Source organism: Penicillium coprophilum, assembly GCF_028826855.1.
Source record: "Penicillium coprophilum strain IBT 35676 chromosome Unknown utg000005l_segment0_segment0, whole genome shotgun sequence".
Lineage (NCBI taxonomy): Eukaryota > Fungi > Ascomycota > Eurotiomycetes > Eurotiales > Aspergillaceae > Penicillium > Penicillium coprophilum.
Genome location: NW_026622724.1, coordinates 3,839,897 through 3,858,959, shown reverse-complemented (window position 1 = coordinate 3,858,959; position 19,063 = coordinate 3,839,897). Strand labels below are relative to the sequence as shown.

Below are 19,063 nucleotides of genomic sequence, written 5' to 3'. Positions count from 1 at the left end.
TAGAACATCAAATATGTCAAGTCATATCAGTTTTGTGACCCAATCCCAAGAACTCCCGCCTCGATGTCGATAGTTCGATCAGGATGCTCAAAAGAAGTCGCCAAATACAGGAGTCTATCCCAAGAGCTCTTGAGAACGACGAGTTTCTCCGATGCCGGTGGAGCTCATATTCATCTGGCCTCCACGCCAGAAACTATACACGATGTCATTGGAGAGCTCCATGGGGTCCGAGGGAGCTAAGAGCCTTTTTTTGATAACCCGATTTCGCAATGCTTTTGACCACATCACCCAATCATCGGAAGTAATGAAGTCTCCATTTTCGGCAAAATAGTATCCTTTCTCGTTCCACAGCTCATCTGGTTACCCGTCAACGGCCGCTTCCGGGAGCAACACGTACAAGAGAGAAATTTCTTGGGTATAGATCTTGTTCCAATTGCTTGCATTTCCGTTGATCGTAAAGGCTTGACCGAGCTGAAGTATAACGTTCCACAGTTGGGGGATTTGTATCGAGGTAGTAAATACAGGGAACCTAGATGGACTATACATAGTAAGAGGGCAAATAATAGCTGTTCGAGCCTTCGATGAATACGAATCAACGTTCCGATGCGCAGCCCGGTTAGGGAGTATGTGGTCATGCCCTGTTGGTTCTGGGTTGGCTTCGCTCGGGCCTCGTGTGAGTTCTTCGACGCCCTCCATATCGTTGTAACGGCGTAAAATGAGCTTTCCCCATGTGAATGGCTGACTTTTCATCTCCCAAACAATGATCTTTGCACCAAATGTGTGAATCACGGCTCCAATTTGATCGCTCTGCGAGAGACCACGGACTATTGCCTCTGCTGCCGGCAGATGATCGCAGTTGGCGAACTCTGGGAGAAGCTCGTCAGTCTAATTGCACACCTAAGGGTCAATACTAAGTAAAATTGACTCAGCACAATGTCTACGGCTTGACTTTCGGTTTCAAGTAGGGCGGCATTTCCGAGGGACCCTGGGACAACTCGAACTCTTTGGGGAAACTCTGTTCAATGAATTTTGCTTTGCTGGGATTTCTGACAAGAGCGCATAATTCCTATTCTGGATGTTTCTGCGTGACTACGTCCAAGAAGCCGCCGCTAATGAGGCCAGTCGCGCCAGTTTTGTCGGATTCTTCGCGTAAGTAACTGTCGTCGGGTCAACTTCTGCTGGCAAACATACATGAATATTTTGGGATGCATGAAAAATTGTATGCTGAAATCCTGATAACAAAGATCATGATAATGATATTCTCTATCTAGAAGCAAAATCGAGAGAGAGAAAGAGAAAGCAAGTATGAATAGGATCCTGAGACTCTGTTTATACTACTGCCAAACATGATCCCATATCCTGCATGTTTGATCTATATCAGGCATAGATGCCTATGGTCTTTAACAGTTCCACCGATTATGGCAATTGTATACTCGAACGCGAAGTTAACACATCCACGGGTCCTCTAGGTTGGAAAAATCGAACTCGCCAGAGGTTTATCAATCAGTGCGGGGTAACTTCGACTTACAAATCAGCCGCAAGGCTGTTGGCCTAATGTTCAAGACTCTACCGTCTAATTGATACGTGAGAAGGTAGGTCGTACTCCATAACCGCGCAAGTATAACGGAGCCAACGGGAATCATGGATCAGCATACAAAGCATTTCTCCAATTTTGGAGAAACAGAACCCCAAGGTTACAGAGAGCCTTGGGACAGAAAGTTCGAACTGCAGATTTGACACCGGCGCTCCACACTTAGAAGCTGTATTTGGAGACGACAAGCTAACATTCACTAATCTTTTGCAGACTTACTTCGTAAAAAAAAGCTAAGAACTGAAGTTTTCTCATCAAGATAGCTGATCAGGTGATCTGTTCTATGAGAGCTAGCTCCAAGATGGCTAGACTGAAACCTTGATCTCCAAAGTCACCTGTTACGTCACATGACACTTTATGTACCCTTTCGTGCTCCCAAGTGGTTTGCAGGGTTTGCACATCCCTTGGTGCCTGAGGCTTCAAGCTTGGCGAGGAGCCTGAGGCAGTCAGCGAGTGTCAAATACAATGGTATCCTGAAATGTATGGGTCCAATCAATGGTGTTAAAATCTCTGCAGTGTAGTATCCGCTTTCCTAGCAATTTATATGGGCCACGGATTCCTAGTTCAAAAGTACTGAACAAACTGGATAAACAAATTCTCCGGTATGCCGGTCCGTATGCTCCGACCGCGAGTGTCGGAGTAAAATACAGCTATTTTACCACTAGACCATAACAAAAACTAAGGTTCCCATTTATAGCCTAGTGGGCTCATACTGCTTTGTCGACGAGTGTCGGAACATACAGACCGGCATACCGGGGATTTCATTAATCCAGGTTGTTCAGTACTTTTGAATTAGGAATCCGTGGCCCATATAAATTGCTAGGAAAGCGGATACTACATACACTACAGAGATTTTAACGCCATTGGTTGGACCCATACATTTCAGGATACCATTGTATTTGACAACGAGGCCTGCCGACAAGCCGAAGCTCGGTACTTGGGCCACCGAAGACAGGGCCTGGTGGCCTGATAGAATAGGTTTATAGTGGAGGAGCAGCCTTGGAGGCGAAGGCAACTCATGTAATTACTTAGCATATCCATGGATAACTATCCTGTATCTGCCCAGGTGGTACTATCCAATAAGAAACCATGCGATCCTTACGGAGTACAGAATCTCGCTGTAAACTTTTGAACAATTCAACAGTTCAACATAGCATTGCAGCCCTTCAGCTGCTTTATGATGTTGATAGACTTTGTTCTTTGCTGCTGTCCCTCATCTGCTTCAACCATGAGATTCCCAGGCATCTGCCCCTCATTTTAGGAGAACGCAGTCAGATTATCCCTTTCATTGTCTTGCCGGGGCCAAAGTCAAGCTGAGATCTACCGAATCCTTTTTCGCTCTCCTGGAATCCTCTCATCTTTTCAGTGATGCAACAGCAAGACTATGGCTTTCAGCAGAGCAGAACTTTGTACTATTTCGCTCCGGCTCCGGCTCTAGTCAATTAGCGGCGCAGGCGCGCGGGCGGAATGCGTGCTGAGTCATGCCCTCCTTCCATCAATGTCCTGGGGGATATCTTTTCTATCTTTTGTCTTTTGTTTTTTTTTTGCTTGAAATCTGATCGTTCCATAACACACGGCCTCAATCCCAAATGGCTTCAATGTCTACCCAAGGCTACGATGAAAGACATTTTCAGTGTAGTTACTGCCAGAAAACATTTCGCAGACTAGAACATCTGCAACGCCACACACGGCGACGTGCGTACCATCCCCTCTAGCTCTAAAATGATAATGTTTCTAAATGTGGTCCAGACACAAATGAGAAGCCCTTCGCCTGTCGCTGTGGGGCACTGTTCTCTCGCCGTGATCTTCTACGCCGTCATGAGCGCATGGTTGGTCACTCAAATTCTGACGATGTGCATCCGCATACTTCAAATGATAGTGGGCTCTCGAAGCAATCTGCAGATAACCCACTTCTCGCAGTCCCCCATAACATCATTTTGGCAGACACGTCTATTCCAGAAGGACAAAACAATTTCCCTCGAATGCCCAATTCCCCAGGTCTTTGCACCGGCGTAGCTGAGGAGCTGTTCTCTAGGTGTGTCATATAGCCCTTCTTTTTGCTTTGAAATTTATGACCAGGAAATGGTCGCAATTCGCATCATGCTAACTTGGGTAACATAGGGCTGTATCAACTACATCGGATCAAGCATTTCCAGAAGCCGGTGAGTGTTTCTTTTTTATTCAAGGGGGGGGGCATATTTCAACTCCATCACAGTTTGATGGCTGATTGTATAAGATCCAGAGTTATGTGATAGCGAAACTGCTCCATGGGAAAATGATGTTGGCGAAAATTATGCTCACGGTTTCCCAACCATATTTCCATCGCCATACTTGTCTCTAGGTGAGCAGCACCGACGTGGGTATCTCATTCAGCGGCTCTCTAACAACTGCCTCACAAGCTACTCAAATCGTTCCTCACTGTGCCAATCCGACGGTGACATACTCTGATAGACTCAGACTCCTCCGTTCGTTACACAGGGTGCGTAAATTGTTTCCTGGCCATGACTTACCCTCCATCAGCGCCTTGACCCGATATATGGCTGGATACTTTACTGGTTTCTACCCCCATGCACCCTTCACTCACGGTCCAACGTTCAAGCTAGAGTCATGTTCGCCTGAACTTTGTTTGGCTATGATGGCGCTCGGTGCTATCGACAGGTTTGAGTACACTTCGGCTACGGAGCTCTTCTGTCTTTCCAAGGCCCTCTTATTTGACAGCCAACAATGCAGAGCTCGATTACAGATGCGCAGGGTAATTGATATCTCCGACCAGGACCACACATCCCGAAAACAACCAATGGACGAAGTTCGCTGCTTACTTTGTCTTGCGCAATTTGCATCCTGGCAAAGTGACCCGAGTGTCCGAGAAGAAGCTTATATCTTACAAAGCCTACTGGCACAGGGTTTGAGATCGAGCGGGCTCGCAGAGACAACCGAATCATTACCCCTCCATTGGGAACAGTGGGCGCAACGAGAGTCCGAAAGACGCACCAAATTATTTGCTTTTTGCTTTCTTGGGGTTCAGAATATCGCATATGATGTACCACCGAGCATCTGGTGCGACGAGATTAACTTAAGACTACCATGCTCGTGTCCAGAATGGACGGCGCCAGATGAAACGACATGGAACTTGGTGAGAGCAAATGTGCCAAGTCAACAGGGACGTTTGAACGACACTTTGGAAACTCTACTATCCTCTCATCCGGTTGATCACCAATCTGCCCCTCCTTCGCCAGTCGGAAACTACGTCGTGATGCACGGTCTCTTACACAAGATCTTGTGGAGTCGGAGATCCATGTCCGGTAACTTATCAAGGACTTTCTCGACTGACTTCCAGTCAGTCCTCGGGTGAGGACATCCCCATTCTCGTGCTATGGCTTCAAACAGCTACTTTGAGGCCCATTGTTAATCCCTCCCGGTCACAGATCAGCGCTGCAAAAGTGGACTCTTTCCTGGCAGCAAACTCCAGAGTCCAACTTGGAACCATTAGATCCTAATGGGCCATTGCCATTTACTTCAAGTGCACTACTTAGTCTTGCATATATCCGCAAGTGTTTCGACGTATTTCCAACAAGAAGGATTTACACCTGGGCACCTGTCGAGATCGCCCAAGTTCTCCAGGAGTCACTTCCAGTGGACCGCACGCAGGACACCCTCTTAGCAGCATACCACGCCACTAATTTGCTCAGCACACTAGTGAATCTTGGTGTACAATACTTCAAAAACAATCAAGCCATTCTCTGGAGCATTGAGGGAACACTATGTGGTCTTGATTGCTCTATATTTCTGGAGAAATGGCTTCGCAAAACGCAAAATACGATTCAAAATAAGCCTTTAACGGGTATGTTCTATTCATAGTGACTTGATCATAACTTTGCACAAGTCCCACCCAGAGGCACAGAGAGTCTAACGATTTATAAAAGATCGTGAATCACGATTGATTACTTGGGTTCAAGACGTTGTCCGCGAGGGACTTTTATCTGCCAATGACTGTTCTTTCAACAATCCTGTCCGGGTTGCCGATTTACCGGATCAAATCCTCACATTGTGGTCGCACATTATACAGGGGAACTCGCCATTTCCATTCATCCGTATGATAGGTGCAGTACTTGTTGAATATCAACGCCTATCGACCCGGAGCCAGTGAAGGACTTCAGGATATTTTGTGGATCTATACATATTCCACGGTTCGCAAGCACCACTCAGGCATTTGTGTAAATTGTTTCAAATTGACAAAGGATATTCATCCAGCCGTGATGGATTGAAGCTGTGAACATTCCAGTTCCTGAAGTCTCAACTTCGGAAGCAAGAACCTTCTGAAAAAAAAAAAAAAAAAAAAAAAAAAAACAGACCAAGTCTATTGGGTAAAGTTATACCAGAGAATCGATGATGAATCTCATTAGGCCAATCCTTCGTAGTTCAATTGAGTAACCTGTTACCCATCGTTTACCTGAGCACATTCAATACATGACACAGGACTCAATCAAAACAGATCATAAACTCACCCATATATCAAGAAAACAAAGGGGGGGTGAAGGATAGCACAGAGTACTGTATAAACTGGTCACCACGTAATATTGGATCCAATCTCCACGATCAAAGCGAAATGGAAAAAAAAAGAAGGCAGAAAATTTTCCCACATGCCACACGCTAAATCCTTCAAAACATCAGGTTGAACAGGAAAATTAGATTAAACAGACTGATCAATGACGGACTGTAGCGCCATGAGAGCAAGGGGAAACGTAGCTAGAATGGGGCTTTAATATGTAAAAGGATTTGGAAAAGGGGTGTAGTACGTAGACTTCGGCACAACCCATTTTGCCGGCGTCTACCTACACACAGAGTGGCACTGAGTAATATTAGGGAGCATCCAATGAGCATTTACATGGTATCCGTCATCATACACGTGACTGGCCTGAGCTGATCACGGACTCTGAACTCGTGCTGATATCTACTCCAAGAGCCTGAGCCTGAGCACCCTCATTAAAGCGGCGGCAGTCAAATAAGAAATCCCCACCCATCTGGGAAAATCCGGTGCATATGGCTACATATAGCTAAGGCCAACAAAAGTAAACAGTCAGTGACTTCGAATTTCAAGAGCCATCACGTGGAAATAATAGTACAAATGATCTTGTTTTAATGGTATTCTTCATTTCTAGTCACTATCTTGTGCTACAGACTAGGTGAGATCTGGTTTTTTCCGTCTTGAGATCATTAGAAAATGGAGGTCAAGGACGAGAGAGATGGCGACATTCATTCTTGAATTTATTATTCTCCTGCAAAGGCCTAGAGGTGATATTGACGAGGATTCTCAACCGAGATACCCAACCGTTCCCACATAGCCTCCACGTTCATATCCTCTCGGCCACTAATGAAGATGTCAGCTTCTGCTCGGGCGATGTCTAAATACAGGGAACTCACTCATCCTTCGGGTTGATCCAAGGCTCTGTTTGGCCTTCTGCGGTATTGGGGTTGCGGAAAATTACGTTGTGTTTCTACAAACAACAATTAGCCTACTGAGTCTCCATAAAAGCTTGGCGAACTTACCATGCCAAGTGTCAAATGAATGGCTCCAGGCCCCTTGACAAATGTATCCTCGGCAGTGCGGCCTTCGATCAAAGCCTGAATGTTCTTTGCAACAACCGCTGCCTGGACTGAGCCTGGCCGAGCAGCCTTTTGGGCACCGGTATCTGCAATATCACCCACGGCAAACATGTTCGAATATCCCTCATCCAAGAACTGCATTGTTGGTCTAACGCGAATAAATCCATTATCTGGATTGATGACTGACTCGCCGCCCGGACGAGAAGAGTTCAAGTCAGCCACTAGTTGGTTATTTGGGGTTTGTCCAGTGGCCAAGATGACGAATTGCGTGGATTTGGTGGTACCGTTTGTGAGCTGGACATCAAAGGTGCTGCCATCGGTGGGGAATCCATTCGGTGGGATTGTGACCCGAGACCCGGTGATGAGGCGGACTCCCAGCTCATCAAACCGTCCCTTAATAAGGTCATGAAGTCCAGAGTGGAAACTCGGCATCACTCGCGGCCTGGATTGCACCACAGTGACCTCTTTCTCGGGGTAATATTCTTTCAAATCAGTGGCCATTTGAACACCGACAGCACCGCCACCGACAATCAAAATCGATTGGGCTCTCTTTACGCCCGCTTGATGCTTTTGTAGATAATCGACCGATGATGGCTTGTCATCATCGTCCATGGCTGCAGGCTTGCAGAGGCGGGTACCGGTCGCAACAACGACATAATCGAAGGGAACCACGTTCGAGCCTTGCCATTCACGGTCCAACTCAATATGGGTAGGTTTGACTGACAGTACGCGAGCCTGGACTATGCCGTGGGAGGAAGGATTGGGCGACGCATTGAAAATCCCACTGTAAGGAATGAACGCTTTGTGTTCCTGTCCGGGAACAATTGCAAACCGAGGCTATGTGTCATCCGTCAGTTCTGGTGACTTACTGTAATGAACCTTCACAGGTAAAGTCAACTTACAAAGGTGAAAAGATGGTGGAAGTGGCTATGGGGTTCTGTCAAAAGGACCTGGGTAAATGATTAGTTTCTTCTCCATGGTATGCCTCATTGGTAGCTTACCCGGTGCGTTGAAGGCACGATGCGTGCAAGCTCCTGAGCTGTCGTCTGGGTTGATATTAGTGGTTACACTCTCTAGGGGGGCCATTGTGAACTCACACGCCCCACGAACGATCCGCCAACAACAATAATATTCCGCAGTGAGGTTGCCATTCTGAATGAAGTTGGGGATTTCCAAGATTGAATTTCCCCCGGAGCTTTATAAATGGCCCTTTTAATCTGATCTGATTATCAGATTAACTCCGATATCAATTTCCCCATTAGGCTACGTCCGACCCAAGCGGAGTAAGTCATATCCGCCACAAACATAACACCTGTATGTCCCGGCATCCGACCTAAGACACGTCAATTACACTGGGAAATGCCGCAAGTTGAGGCCGATCTCGGATGACTGCCCGGTTCTTGAGACAGCCATTGACCAAGAGACAGAAAAAAGATATCTAAGGCACAAGACTGCGGAGTGGACTACGAGGACTTCCAAGAGAAGACATAATTGGTATCCATTCAAGTACCCATGTCCTGGGACCAGTTGTAAATTCGACCAGAAAAGGAATCATTTACAAGACTTCCTATTTGGGCAATTATAGGAACCATTATCAAACTAAAATCGCCAGATAGAAAGTACCTCAAGATCAAATGTCTACAAAGGGTGCCAAGTGATGGTCTTCACAAGGGGCCCACCTCGGTCATAAGTGGCTAGTACGTTGTGGCCATCTAACGTCATAATTCCAGGCCAGAAACTAGAAGCTGGGGAGATCAGGGTTGGCGAACTCCATTGAACACGCCCATCAACGGGCGGGCCAGCAAAGACGACCTTGATAGAGGCATTCTTTACCCAACTCACGTGCTCCGAGTCATCGTCTGTCATGAAAACCGTGGCCAAAGATCCATCCGCAAACGAGGCAATCTGGGGGGAGCCCGCATTGTGACCCTTCCGTGGGCGGAAAACTTCCTGGCGCCAACCCCAGGTGGCACCGTCATCATATGATAGAAGCGATTCGACACTGAACGGTCCGTACCGTGTGGTCTCAAATACCATGAGAAGAGCCTCGCGACCGTTATCCACAGTTCGTGCGATACCACACATGCCATCGCGAAGCGGATCTTGATCACCATGCAGACAGACCGGTGAAGTCCAGGTACTTCCTTGGTCCCGCGAGACGACCAGCATGGTACATTGGTTGTTATGGGCGAATTCCTGCGAAAAATAAAGTTGCACTTCACCTTGGCGCCCGACGCGCATGAAGGGTTCCCAGATTCCTAAAGGGGGGCGCTTCTCGGCTGCTTGCGAGGCGAATTGCCAGACCCGACCTCCATCCGTAGACCGGCAGACAGTGATACGGAAGTGGGTGGGGCCATTTGGACCCTTGTCATGATTGCGGAAAGCCGCTAATATCGTCCCCGGTGTCACCTCGCACAAGAACATGTTATCAACGTCGCCAGAAGCACGGGTTACCTCGGAGAAGTCTTCGAATGTGCGGCCGTTATCGGTACTTTTCGCCACGCGGAGTGCGTGCTGTCCATCGGGGAACTGGGTGAAGGATGAGAGAATGGTGCCATCTGAGAGCTTGCAGAGGCGAGGGTATGTGCCCTTGTTCGGAGGTGAAGACAATCCACGTTCGTCGTTGCTCACGGCTGGTCTGCCTGGAAGCTGAACGCTCGGGGGATCTTGCTGATGGGCATGATGATCCTTTAGTCCCAGGCTCTTGAGGACCTTTTGACCCAAGTGTCCAGGCATTTTGCTAGAAATTTGATAGAGTATGTGGCAGAAACTTGTCCTACAAGGCTGCAACATTCTGTTATTCAAATGCTCGGGGAGACACCTGGACATGTGACGTCATTGACAATGCTTACCTAATTACTTTCCGTCTCGGCCTGGAGGTGTCGAGGGGTACCACCGAGAAACCTCGCCTGCTTTATGAAAGAAATCTGTACAATATACACATGGCCATTGCTGACAGAAATGCATTGCTGGAGACAATTTGATCATAGTCAACTTTGGTTTCGTGCTTTTCATTAACTACGGTGTATACACTCTGCTTGAATGCATCTGCCAATACTCCCGCAGTCCTACTTCCCCTCTTCAAATGCATCGCATGAACTTGCAAAGGCCGTCCAATTTGCTCACTTCTGGAAAGGTCGAATCCGTATGCATAACATGTATCACGCGCGCGTTTGGGCTCGGTCAACAAATTGCCATTAAATCATAAGGTCCATCATCAAGTTCGAAATCATCATCCAGGGACCACTGAGACTACAAGATACCAATTTAATGATAGGGAAGATACATGGGTAGCAATATATGTCTAGGGAATTCAACTATCCATCGTACCTGCGTATGTCGGCGCGGTGACCGGTACATCAGAGGATTGAAGAGTTGAAAACAGTTGATTGTGCTACTATACTTTTCAATAATGGTAAGACGGACACCGGATAGTCACCTGCGAGTCACTATTGACCACCACGATAAAATTCCTTCCTAGTTTTCCTGTATTTGCGTTCAGATTGTAATGTACAATCCCCACTGTATACTATACTTCTAGATACTAGAGACCTTACACTGCATCGCCCATTGGTTCTGTAAGTTTCCTGACTAGCATTCCTAATTATCCGTTTAAATAGCCTAGTTCTAGCCACGGGCGAGCGGCAGACAAATTCTGCCATGGCACAAATCACCAACAGCTAACAGCCGGCCCTCCCAAATCATGAATAACGTTTCCAACACAATTACCCAGCTGCCATGGCAGATTGAATCCCACCCGATATCCCTTTTCCGTGTAGCTTCCAGTATCATCACGAGTCCGGGAGACCCGCCACCCAGTGATAGCACCACACTTATTAAAAGCCCCGCGAAGAGCAGATTCATCTTTGGTCCAGTCCTCGCTCCAGATTGTGAACCTATCCCAAAACATTTCGTGCGACACCTTACAGATAGGCGCGTATGGGTTCGGAACAGTATCTCTTGTGGGCTGAGTGCAGCATTGGATGAGATTGTCTGGAAGATATTAGGACATATTCTGTTGATTAGGGATAGAACGTATTGGCACAGAGTGGATACCTTGAGAGTCATAGAGGCAGTCATCCCCTTTGAAGTAAACATCACCATAGTAGGAGGGCCAGCTGGCAGTCATCTCGCAGCCAGGCTGTATATTCACACGGTTCGAATTACCGCCATCAAACTTCGCGTATATCTTCACACTAGTTGTCTCTGAATCGGAGCGTACCGCAGCTTTTGCGGAAGGTTAGCTGGTTCTTCCCACACGAGTGAATTCTGGAAGACTAGGAGATACTAACTCTGGGTCCAGCCGTGGCATAAGATTTGACCATTGACAGAGATACAACCAACATCATTATGCTAAAGGTAGAGTCAGCTTTTTTATTGGTGTAAGATCAAACTCTTGAAAGACACGTACGATATTAGTTCCATCTCCGCCAGGGGCCACTGTGTTAATGGGTAGCTCAGGCGGAGGCATAGGCATTGCCCAACTTGTGGTGGTTGCCAAGCCTGCAGTGGTTGAAAAGCTCGAGGTGATACCCAGGCTTGTTGTGAATGCCGACCTTGAGGCGATTACCGACCTTGAGACGATCGCTGACCTTGAGGCAATTACCGAGTTTGAAGCCATTGTTGAGCTTGAGGCAATTACCGAGCTTGAGGAAATTACCGAGCTTGAGGCGATCACCGACCTTGAGGCAATTGCTGACCTTGAGACGATCGCTGAGCTTGAGGCAATTACCGAGCTTGAGGAAATTACCGAGCTTGAGGCGATCACCGACCTTGAGGCGATCACCGACCTTGAGGCAATTGCTGACCTTGAGACGATCGCTGAGCTTGAGGCAATTGCCGAGTTTGAAGCCATTGTCGAGCTTGAGGCAATTACCGAGCTTGAGACAATTGCTGACCTTGAGGCGATTGCTGAGCTTGAGGCGATTATTGAGCTTGTAGTGGTTGCCAAGGTTGTAGGCAGAGAGCTGGAAGCGCGCATTGACGTGACACTCAACTCTTCGCTGGTATCTAGTACCGAGCCCTCTTCAACAACTGTCAAGCAGAGGCGAAGTGTAGGGGCGGGGGTTGTTGATGGTGTAGGGACAGAGCTTGAAGCGCGAGTTGATGTGACACTCGCCTCTTCGCTTGTATTCAGTACCGAGCCCTCTTCAATAACTGTCAAGCAAAGGCGAAGCGTAGGGGCGGGAGTGGTGCTTGTAGTGGAACTTGTGGATGTCGACGTTGAGGTTGTGGTTATTGACGTGGTAGTGTCAGCGACTAGGGGCTCAAGTGGTGAAGGAGGAGGCATTGGACCACCCGCTGGAAGTGGAATTGCACCCCCAGGTAGAATGCTAACTGGGCTCCATCCACCGATGAGGCCCCAGGCAAGGCTCAATGGACAAAGCAGTGGAACAAGACAGCTTCCACAAATGTCACTCGAAGCACAACCCCATGCAGCCGTTGGCTCTGAACCCTCTGAGGTAGTAACAGAGGTAGCAGTAAAAATGGCAGTACTAGTCTCCTGACCCTTTGTGATTGGGATGGTCTAAGAAGTCTGTTAATTTCTATCACGATAGATGGAAGTCAATCGGTTAATCAGGTACTCACTGTTATCATATGGGCAGCCACAGCTTGAGTTGTCGTATGTCCGCCAGCAATGATGGCTACCATAGACGAATTCATTGTCGAATGAGAATTGTATGTTGCGGGAACTATGGAAGTACTTGGGGGGCGTGTCTGCTCTGGCATATTTGAGGAAATACTAGAGTCCGAGCTAGCACCCCCTTGGCGAGGTATAGGGGACGTGCTCGTCTGCCATGAGGTACCGGTGTTTGAGGCGCGCGGCTTGGATGAACTGTTGGGATAAGTCGTTGACTGACCCAATTGGTTTGAATTGGATGACCCCAATGAGGCTCCGGTGCTTGAGGAACGCGGCTCGGGTGGGCTGGTGGTATGAGCTGTAGAATGAACCAGGGAATTTGAACGGGGTGTCCCCAATGAGACTCCGCTATTTGACGGTTGACGTAAAGATTTGGATGAGTTCGACTTGTCCAAACTATGTTTTGCCGTTCCTGTCAACCCCGTGGCTTGATGGCCGTTTCTGGTAGTAGCGGAGGGCTGTTTTGATGAATTTCCCTCATTAGGTCCCTCTGAGGACCGAGAACGTTGCGTGGCCGTCGGATGGATGGGACTGATTTTGGCAGAAGTCCTTGTGCGGGAGATCATCTCACTCGACCAAGCACGTGTAGTAGCTGCGGTTTTATGAAATGTCACACCGTCCTGAGATTTGCTGGGCTCATCGACGGCGCGGACTGCGAAGAACTGTTACGATTCATTCTGGAGAATTTGGTATAAGAGACTAACCTATATAGCGTCCGCTCAATGGAACATTTCTCGCTTGGATAGAAGACGCCAAGGCAAGCGTTGCCGCCAAAATAGTTCCAAGAGAAAACTTCATGGTGTGAGCCTTCTGTTGACGGGGGAGTTTGGTGGAGCTCTTATAGGCAACTTTCGACTGCTCGACCAGGCTATTGACTTACTGTCACATCCAGATTTCACATGATAAAATATAATTCAACCAAGGCAATCAATTTCCACCTTTGCACTATAAAGTGGAGCGTAGAGGTGTTCGGCTATTCCCGCCCCCCCCGTCCCGCGTATCCACATTCCAATATAGGGCACATAGCCTGATGGACGGAGCATCATGTATGGACTTGAAAATTTTACCATTTGCCATTTGCATCTACTTGCAGGACCTGGATCAAAGCTATCATCAGATCCATGCTTGGTGATTTGGCGCCACACAAAATGCTTCCGGGGAATCTTTTGTTTACCAGGGGCGATCCCTTCCAATTCGAGTCCAACTTGAATGGCACTCTATAGAACTATTGAGATCGCAAATTATCAGGGGTGGCAAGGTAGTAATCATATAGGCAAATAATGGAAGGCTAGTAGAAACACAAGAGACCTATCTGCGCATGATCATGATCTATCGACTACCCGGAAGCTTTATAAATAGCTTTATGGAAGTATAGAGGAATCAAGGCCTCGGCGGCTGTGTGCATACTAGTAGAAAATGTCTTAGTCTGACAACGCAAGTTCCACATACCTGGTGATATTTTATGCCACGTCAAGGGCCGTATGACTGCAATGGGAAATTGCCTATGATTTGACCTGAGAAAGTTGGCAAAACCCTGACCTTTTGCAGTTGGAGGTAATGGATACGCGGGGAGTATGGGCTGAAAGGCTGGCATGGATATTTGATTCAAGCGCTTGCGAATAGCCCCTGACATAGCAAGTCACTCTGGATATTTAAAACGACCGTTGGCCTCCCAACTTAGTACAGAGTACTTGCCAACAATTACCCAAGCACACTGGCTCAGTCTTCACTCCAGTTTTCCTGTCGCTCAGCATAACTCACCATCTTCTTTTGCATCTTCGCCCCTCCTCGACTCCTCTGGCAGAGTCCCGCCAGCATGTTCTCAAAATTCCTCCTATCAGTTGTCTTCTTCCTAGCGTTGCTACGCAGTGCGCTGACACTCGAGCTCAATATCGCCCCAGACACGTCACTCCGCGACGGCCAGTTGTCCTTCAGCTCGAAGTGCGACTTCATAGAGCCACCAAGCGATGCACAATTCCTGAAGATGATCCAAGTTGCCTACAACCAGATGAAGCCGCCCCCTGACGAAGCCAAAAGACAAGGCATCAGCAACAAGCAACTCCAGAAGCGACCAAACGCCATGATCGGCCTCTCTATTGGCAACCAAGTCTACTTAAGTTCTTCCCTGAAAGGCAGCAAGCAGATCATTTACCAAAATTCTTCTTGGGATGGTGGCAATGGCGAGTTCAACAAGGACCTCCCAGAAAGATTCAACGGCGTCAAGGCTGCTTTGGATCGTTGTAGCACTGAAACAGCCAAGCAACACAGAAACCAAGCAGCTTGTGGTGAAATCATGTCAACCCTTTTGTGGATGGCGGACAACCCAACATTAGACCCAAGCAAGCAAAAGGTCAGGGTTGCTGCGTTCAGTAAAGAGCGCTACCTGGCTCCTTGTTCACCGACGGAGAAGGACCCGGAGGGTGTGAGTTGGGGGTGTGATAAGTGGACCCAGGAGATGGGCTACACTGTTGTGAATAACATGTCCCTTCCAGATGCAATTACTGTTCAAGGGACGTGCAGAGGGCCACTCAGCCTGAATGCGTGCCTATTAATAGAGTCTAATGAGGGACAGACCTAAAAAGGCAACGGACTACCCAAGTGAGTATGCACAGGAAACGTTTGGGCCGTCTATCAATGGTGTGACAATTGAAACTGATCGCAATGTATGTAATTTCTCGTGAAGAGTTCTTTGACGGATGATTCAAGTATCTTAACATCAACATATATATATACATACATATGTACAAATGATATTTCTATTGTTTCTCACAAAAATAAAATCTTCAAATCACTGGGCAACGTGGCCGTAGTGGCCCCCAACTTCGCGTGGCTTGCAATGATAGAAAACCGCCCCCATTCTCTCTACGGCTGTAATGATTTAAATTCCCATACACATCCTAGAATTAGGATTCCCACATCTCTTTCACTTGTGCACTTTTCTCTCGCGCAAATATCCGCCTCGTACGTGCGTTCACCAGTGGACATTACCATACGCATTTAACCATGGGAACAACAAAGTAAGTACTTCCTGAGACCAGAGAAACGCCCAAGCTTACCCATTACAGCGCCTTGGAAACCCTCCCTCAAGACTGCTGGGTGCAGATTCTGGATCAAATCTCACCATCCGACACAGCATCCTTAGTGGCCACATCTCGAGGCTTGAAAGTCTCTTCGGAGAGCTCATTATATCGCCAAGTCAATCTTGACTGGACCAGACCTCCACTTAAACGGGTTGTGACGCTATTCCGTGTCATTCACGAACGTCCAGATCTGGCCGCGCACATTTACCATGTCAGCATGATCTCCTCGAAACTGGTGTACCCAGCAGCGGACCAGGAAGACGAGTGGGAGTTGCCTCAAATTGATGGGGACTGGAGTCAGCTCTCATCTCTGTTTCAGGAGGAGGTGAAAGCTGCAAAAGACATTATCACCGAGGCAGAGTTTTCCTCGCCAGAGATGTGGATCCATGCCCTGGAAAAAGGCGACCCGTACGCATTTGTGGCCGTTCTTCTTTCCCAGCTTCATAATTTACGGTCGCTACAACTTGACTACACTTTTGTGTGGCAAAATGGCTTCCCGGGGTTAATGATAAGACATGCTCTGCTCTCTGCGCCTAAGAACACATTGTCTCGATTTTCCAAACTCGCCATTGTCGAATACGGTCTGAATGTTCCAGGTCCTAGACTGTTCAACGAAACAAGATGGAATTTCATCGATCCATTCCCCTTTTGTAACCCGGATCAATTTGCAGGCTGGTTCTATCTGCCATCTTTGGAATCCTTGGAGATCTGGCTTCAAAATTCGGAAGGTATCGGTAATGAGTTATCTCAGCCTACTGGATCTAGCAAGCTGGCACATCTGGCCCAGCTTAAAAGGCTTGTCTTGACAGAATCTTCTATTCAAGAAGATGAGGTCAGAAATCTTTTGTCGCACCTGTCTTCGCTGAAGAGCCTTCACCTAGGCCTCGTCTACCCATCGCAGGATAAAGAACTCGGTTATAACTGTTGTTCTTCTCGACCTCCTCTAAAGGGGAAAGGTGTGCTTCTTGAAGGGCTGATGAGTGTAAAGGACACAGTTGAAAATCTTTCCATTGGCATGGAGCTCTGTCCACTTTATTGGCCCAGTGTTTGGGGAGCAGTAGAACGCGGCAATGGAACCCCGGAAGAAAGCTTTCAACCATTCAAAGGAATCTTGAAGCAGTTCCCACTTCTTCAAACCGCAGAACTACCTTCAGTTATGCTTTTCGGATGGAAATGTGACGACACAGCAGCTTTGTCTGAGCTCATACCACCAACACTTCAGAAACTCACTATTCGAGACAACTTATATCTGGCAGATAATTTTGAATGGGAGACAGACAAAGTTGCAGAAGCAATTCAAAAGTTTCTCCCCTTTGCACAGTCCGCCACTCCTCTGTTGAACACAATCATAATTCGAAGCTTTGATACCGGAGCAGAAAATATTGACCCGGACAATTCCATGGGGGCTAGATCAGCGTGCGAGGCGTTAGGGTTAAACATAGAGATTAGTATGATCCAGGATAACCTCTCGCCGGGACTTTGGACGACGCACAGGGAACTTCAAGAAGGATCTCGGAGAGACTGTCGGAATCGTGGCTAAGCTTTATTGGACTAAGGTATTGCTTCGTCATCAGAGGAAACAGACATGTCTTCCCGTAGCACAGTTTCCAGGAGCATCGTTTGAGGCTGCTCTATTTCTCTTAATGTACGTACTACCAGCGACAATTCTCGTAAGGCGTATGTTCCCTGAAAATTGAACAGTGTGCCTTCAAACTTATGAGCTTGCCAAAGAGATGCCTATCTGCTAGGATGCCAGGCTAAGCTACTGGGCTGCGAAGCTGTATCAGGGCCAATGCTCAAGCCCCACTGTAGCGATGGATTGATGTTGGAATGCATTCCCTTTGACCTCCAAGCAAATGCCAATATTTCTATATCCTTGGGTACTTGAAACTATAGAATAGTAGCAAGCGTAAGGTCAGAACCTGCTGTAGTCTTCGCGCCAGGGGGCCTACCACAAAGGCAAAAACGATAATCGCCAACCTATTCATCTCTTCAATTAACAATTTCACCGTATATGGCTAAACAGACTGCATTCTTTTTCATCTAAGCACGCAGGAAATCCATAGGATGTATACAAGAGATTGATCGCCGCTCCACCGCCACCAACCTACGTATCTGGTAAGTGACCTACGCATGCAAGCCAGCTACGCATCCCAAAAAACCTAGTAAAAATCATGATTGCGACAAAACATTCCAACAGTAGTGGTTGGCCAGGGCTTATTCTTATGCCATACTATTTTTCAAGTAGTTTCCACGGGAATATTTTGAGGGGGAGTTTGAAGGGTCAGGATTTGAGTAAATATTGTAGTGGGGAGCGCTGTCGTCGGCGCGTAGTAATGCCTGTCTGCGAACCAGAGCAAAACCAGTGTAGGTTGTTGAGTAGCGGAGGATAGGGGAAGGAAACCCAGGGGTAGTTTGTAGAAGAAAGGTGGGATAGTCTTCTATTCTCTTGCTTCTAGCACTTAAATACACATATTCCGCTTAGTCAGCTTACACCGCTATTTCTCACGTGTCCCTCTACAATATATATTTCTACGATTGAGCATGGTAATTTATCGTAATCACAAGTAATATGTTTCCAATTCTCCTGAGACTGAAATCTAGAGTTTGATAGCCTTACCAATAGTCATCGTCCAGAAATAAAAGACAATAACAAGTTGCCATTGAAGTCCATGTGAGGAATTACCCTACGTCAAGGCTGCGCAGCTCAGTTACTAAATCCGGTCATATGTAGGATATAGTATTGTTTCAATGCTATGTGCTGCGACTTTATATAAGACTAACAAAATTATCCGGATAATGCGTCGGTATCAAGGGATCTGACATGCCGATAGCTTGGATGTCTTTTTGATGATAAATATGGTGAATCGATATGATTTATTGACTCAGATATCCTACTTATCCTGCCCAGAACGTGGTCCCATGTCCCATTGTTTGCCATAATTGATCTGTATCATGCACAGCGCATATGGATGCCTATGATATCTGACGCTTTCTCGTAGATACCATCTTTGAATCTTTTTCAATACATTACCCAAATGGATACTTTTCCAGAAAAGGGCCCGCTCGCTTCTCAGGTAAAGTATGCTTTGAGCCTCTCCACATGTCATATTCTGGGCTCAGTACGCTCTGATAGTCATTGGTTCA

At 47.3% G+C, this 19,063-nt stretch overlaps 7 protein-coding genes across 7 annotated transcripts; 3 read left to right on the top strand and 4 right to left on the bottom strand.

The window, feature by feature from the left end:
- Positions 1-360: 360 nt before the first annotated feature.
- N7500_008974 (nucleoside-diphosphate-sugar epimerase) lies at positions 361-1,156 on the bottom strand (the record flags this gene model as incomplete). Its single annotated transcript, XM_056680118.1, has 3 exons — positions 361-876; positions 950-1,066; positions 1,094-1,156. Coding segments are annotated over 3 exons (696 nt in total), but the record flags the coding sequence as incomplete, so codon positions are not given.
- Positions 1,157-3,180: 2,024 nt separating this feature from the next.
- N7500_008973 (C2H2-type zinc finger protein) lies at positions 3,181-5,457 on the top strand (the record flags this gene model as incomplete). The annotated part of the gene is given in 5 exon segments (XM_056680117.1): positions 3,181-3,286; positions 3,341-3,626; positions 3,941-4,939; positions 5,017-5,432; positions 5,450-5,457. The coding sequence occupies 5 exon segments, from the start codon at positions 3,181-3,183 to the stop codon at positions 5,455-5,457; spliced, it is 1,815 nt and encodes a 604-aa protein (XP_056530489.1).
- Positions 5,458-6,877: 1,420 nt separating this feature from the next.
- N7500_008972 (NAD(P)/FAD-dependent oxidoreductase) lies at positions 6,878-8,346 on the bottom strand (the record flags this gene model as incomplete). The annotated part of the gene is made up of 6 exons (XM_056680116.1): positions 6,878-6,959; positions 7,013-7,086; positions 7,139-8,032; positions 8,098-8,145; positions 8,197-8,241; positions 8,293-8,346. 6 exons carry the CDS (start codon positions 8,344-8,346, stop codon positions 6,878-6,880), a joined length of 1,197 nt encoding a protein of 398 aa, XP_056530488.1.
- A 487-nt stretch (positions 8,347-8,833) lies between these two features.
- Positions 8,834-9,931, bottom strand: N7500_008971 (sialidase family protein; the record flags this gene model as incomplete). The annotated part of the gene is made up of 1 exon (XM_056680115.1): positions 8,834-9,931. The coding sequence occupies one exon, from the start codon at positions 9,929-9,931 to the stop codon at positions 8,834-8,836; it is 1,098 nt and encodes a 365-aa protein (XP_056530487.1).
- Positions 9,932-11,652: 1,721 nt separating this feature from the next.
- Positions 11,653-13,634, bottom strand: N7500_008970 (uncharacterized protein; the record flags this gene model as incomplete). Its single annotated transcript, XM_056680114.1, has 5 exons — positions 11,653-12,162; positions 12,213-12,352; positions 12,650-12,722; positions 12,785-13,488; positions 13,541-13,634. 5 exons carry the CDS (start codon positions 13,632-13,634, stop codon positions 11,653-11,655), a joined length of 1,521 nt encoding a protein of 506 aa, XP_056530486.1.
- Positions 13,635-14,652: 1,018 nt separating this feature from the next.
- Positions 14,653-15,414, top strand: N7500_008969 (uncharacterized protein; the record flags this gene model as incomplete). The annotated part of the gene is made up of 1 exon (XM_056680113.1): positions 14,653-15,414. The coding sequence occupies one exon, from the start codon at positions 14,653-14,655 to the stop codon at positions 15,412-15,414; it is 762 nt and encodes a 253-aa protein (XP_056530485.1).
- Positions 15,415-15,839: 425 nt separating this feature from the next.
- Positions 15,840-17,456, top strand: N7500_008968 (uncharacterized protein; the record flags this gene model as incomplete). Its single annotated transcript, XM_056680112.1, has 2 exons — positions 15,840-15,853; positions 15,902-17,456. 2 exons carry the CDS (start codon positions 15,840-15,842, stop codon positions 17,454-17,456), a joined length of 1,569 nt encoding a protein of 522 aa, XP_056530484.1.
- Positions 17,457-19,063: the final 1,607 nt, after the last annotated feature.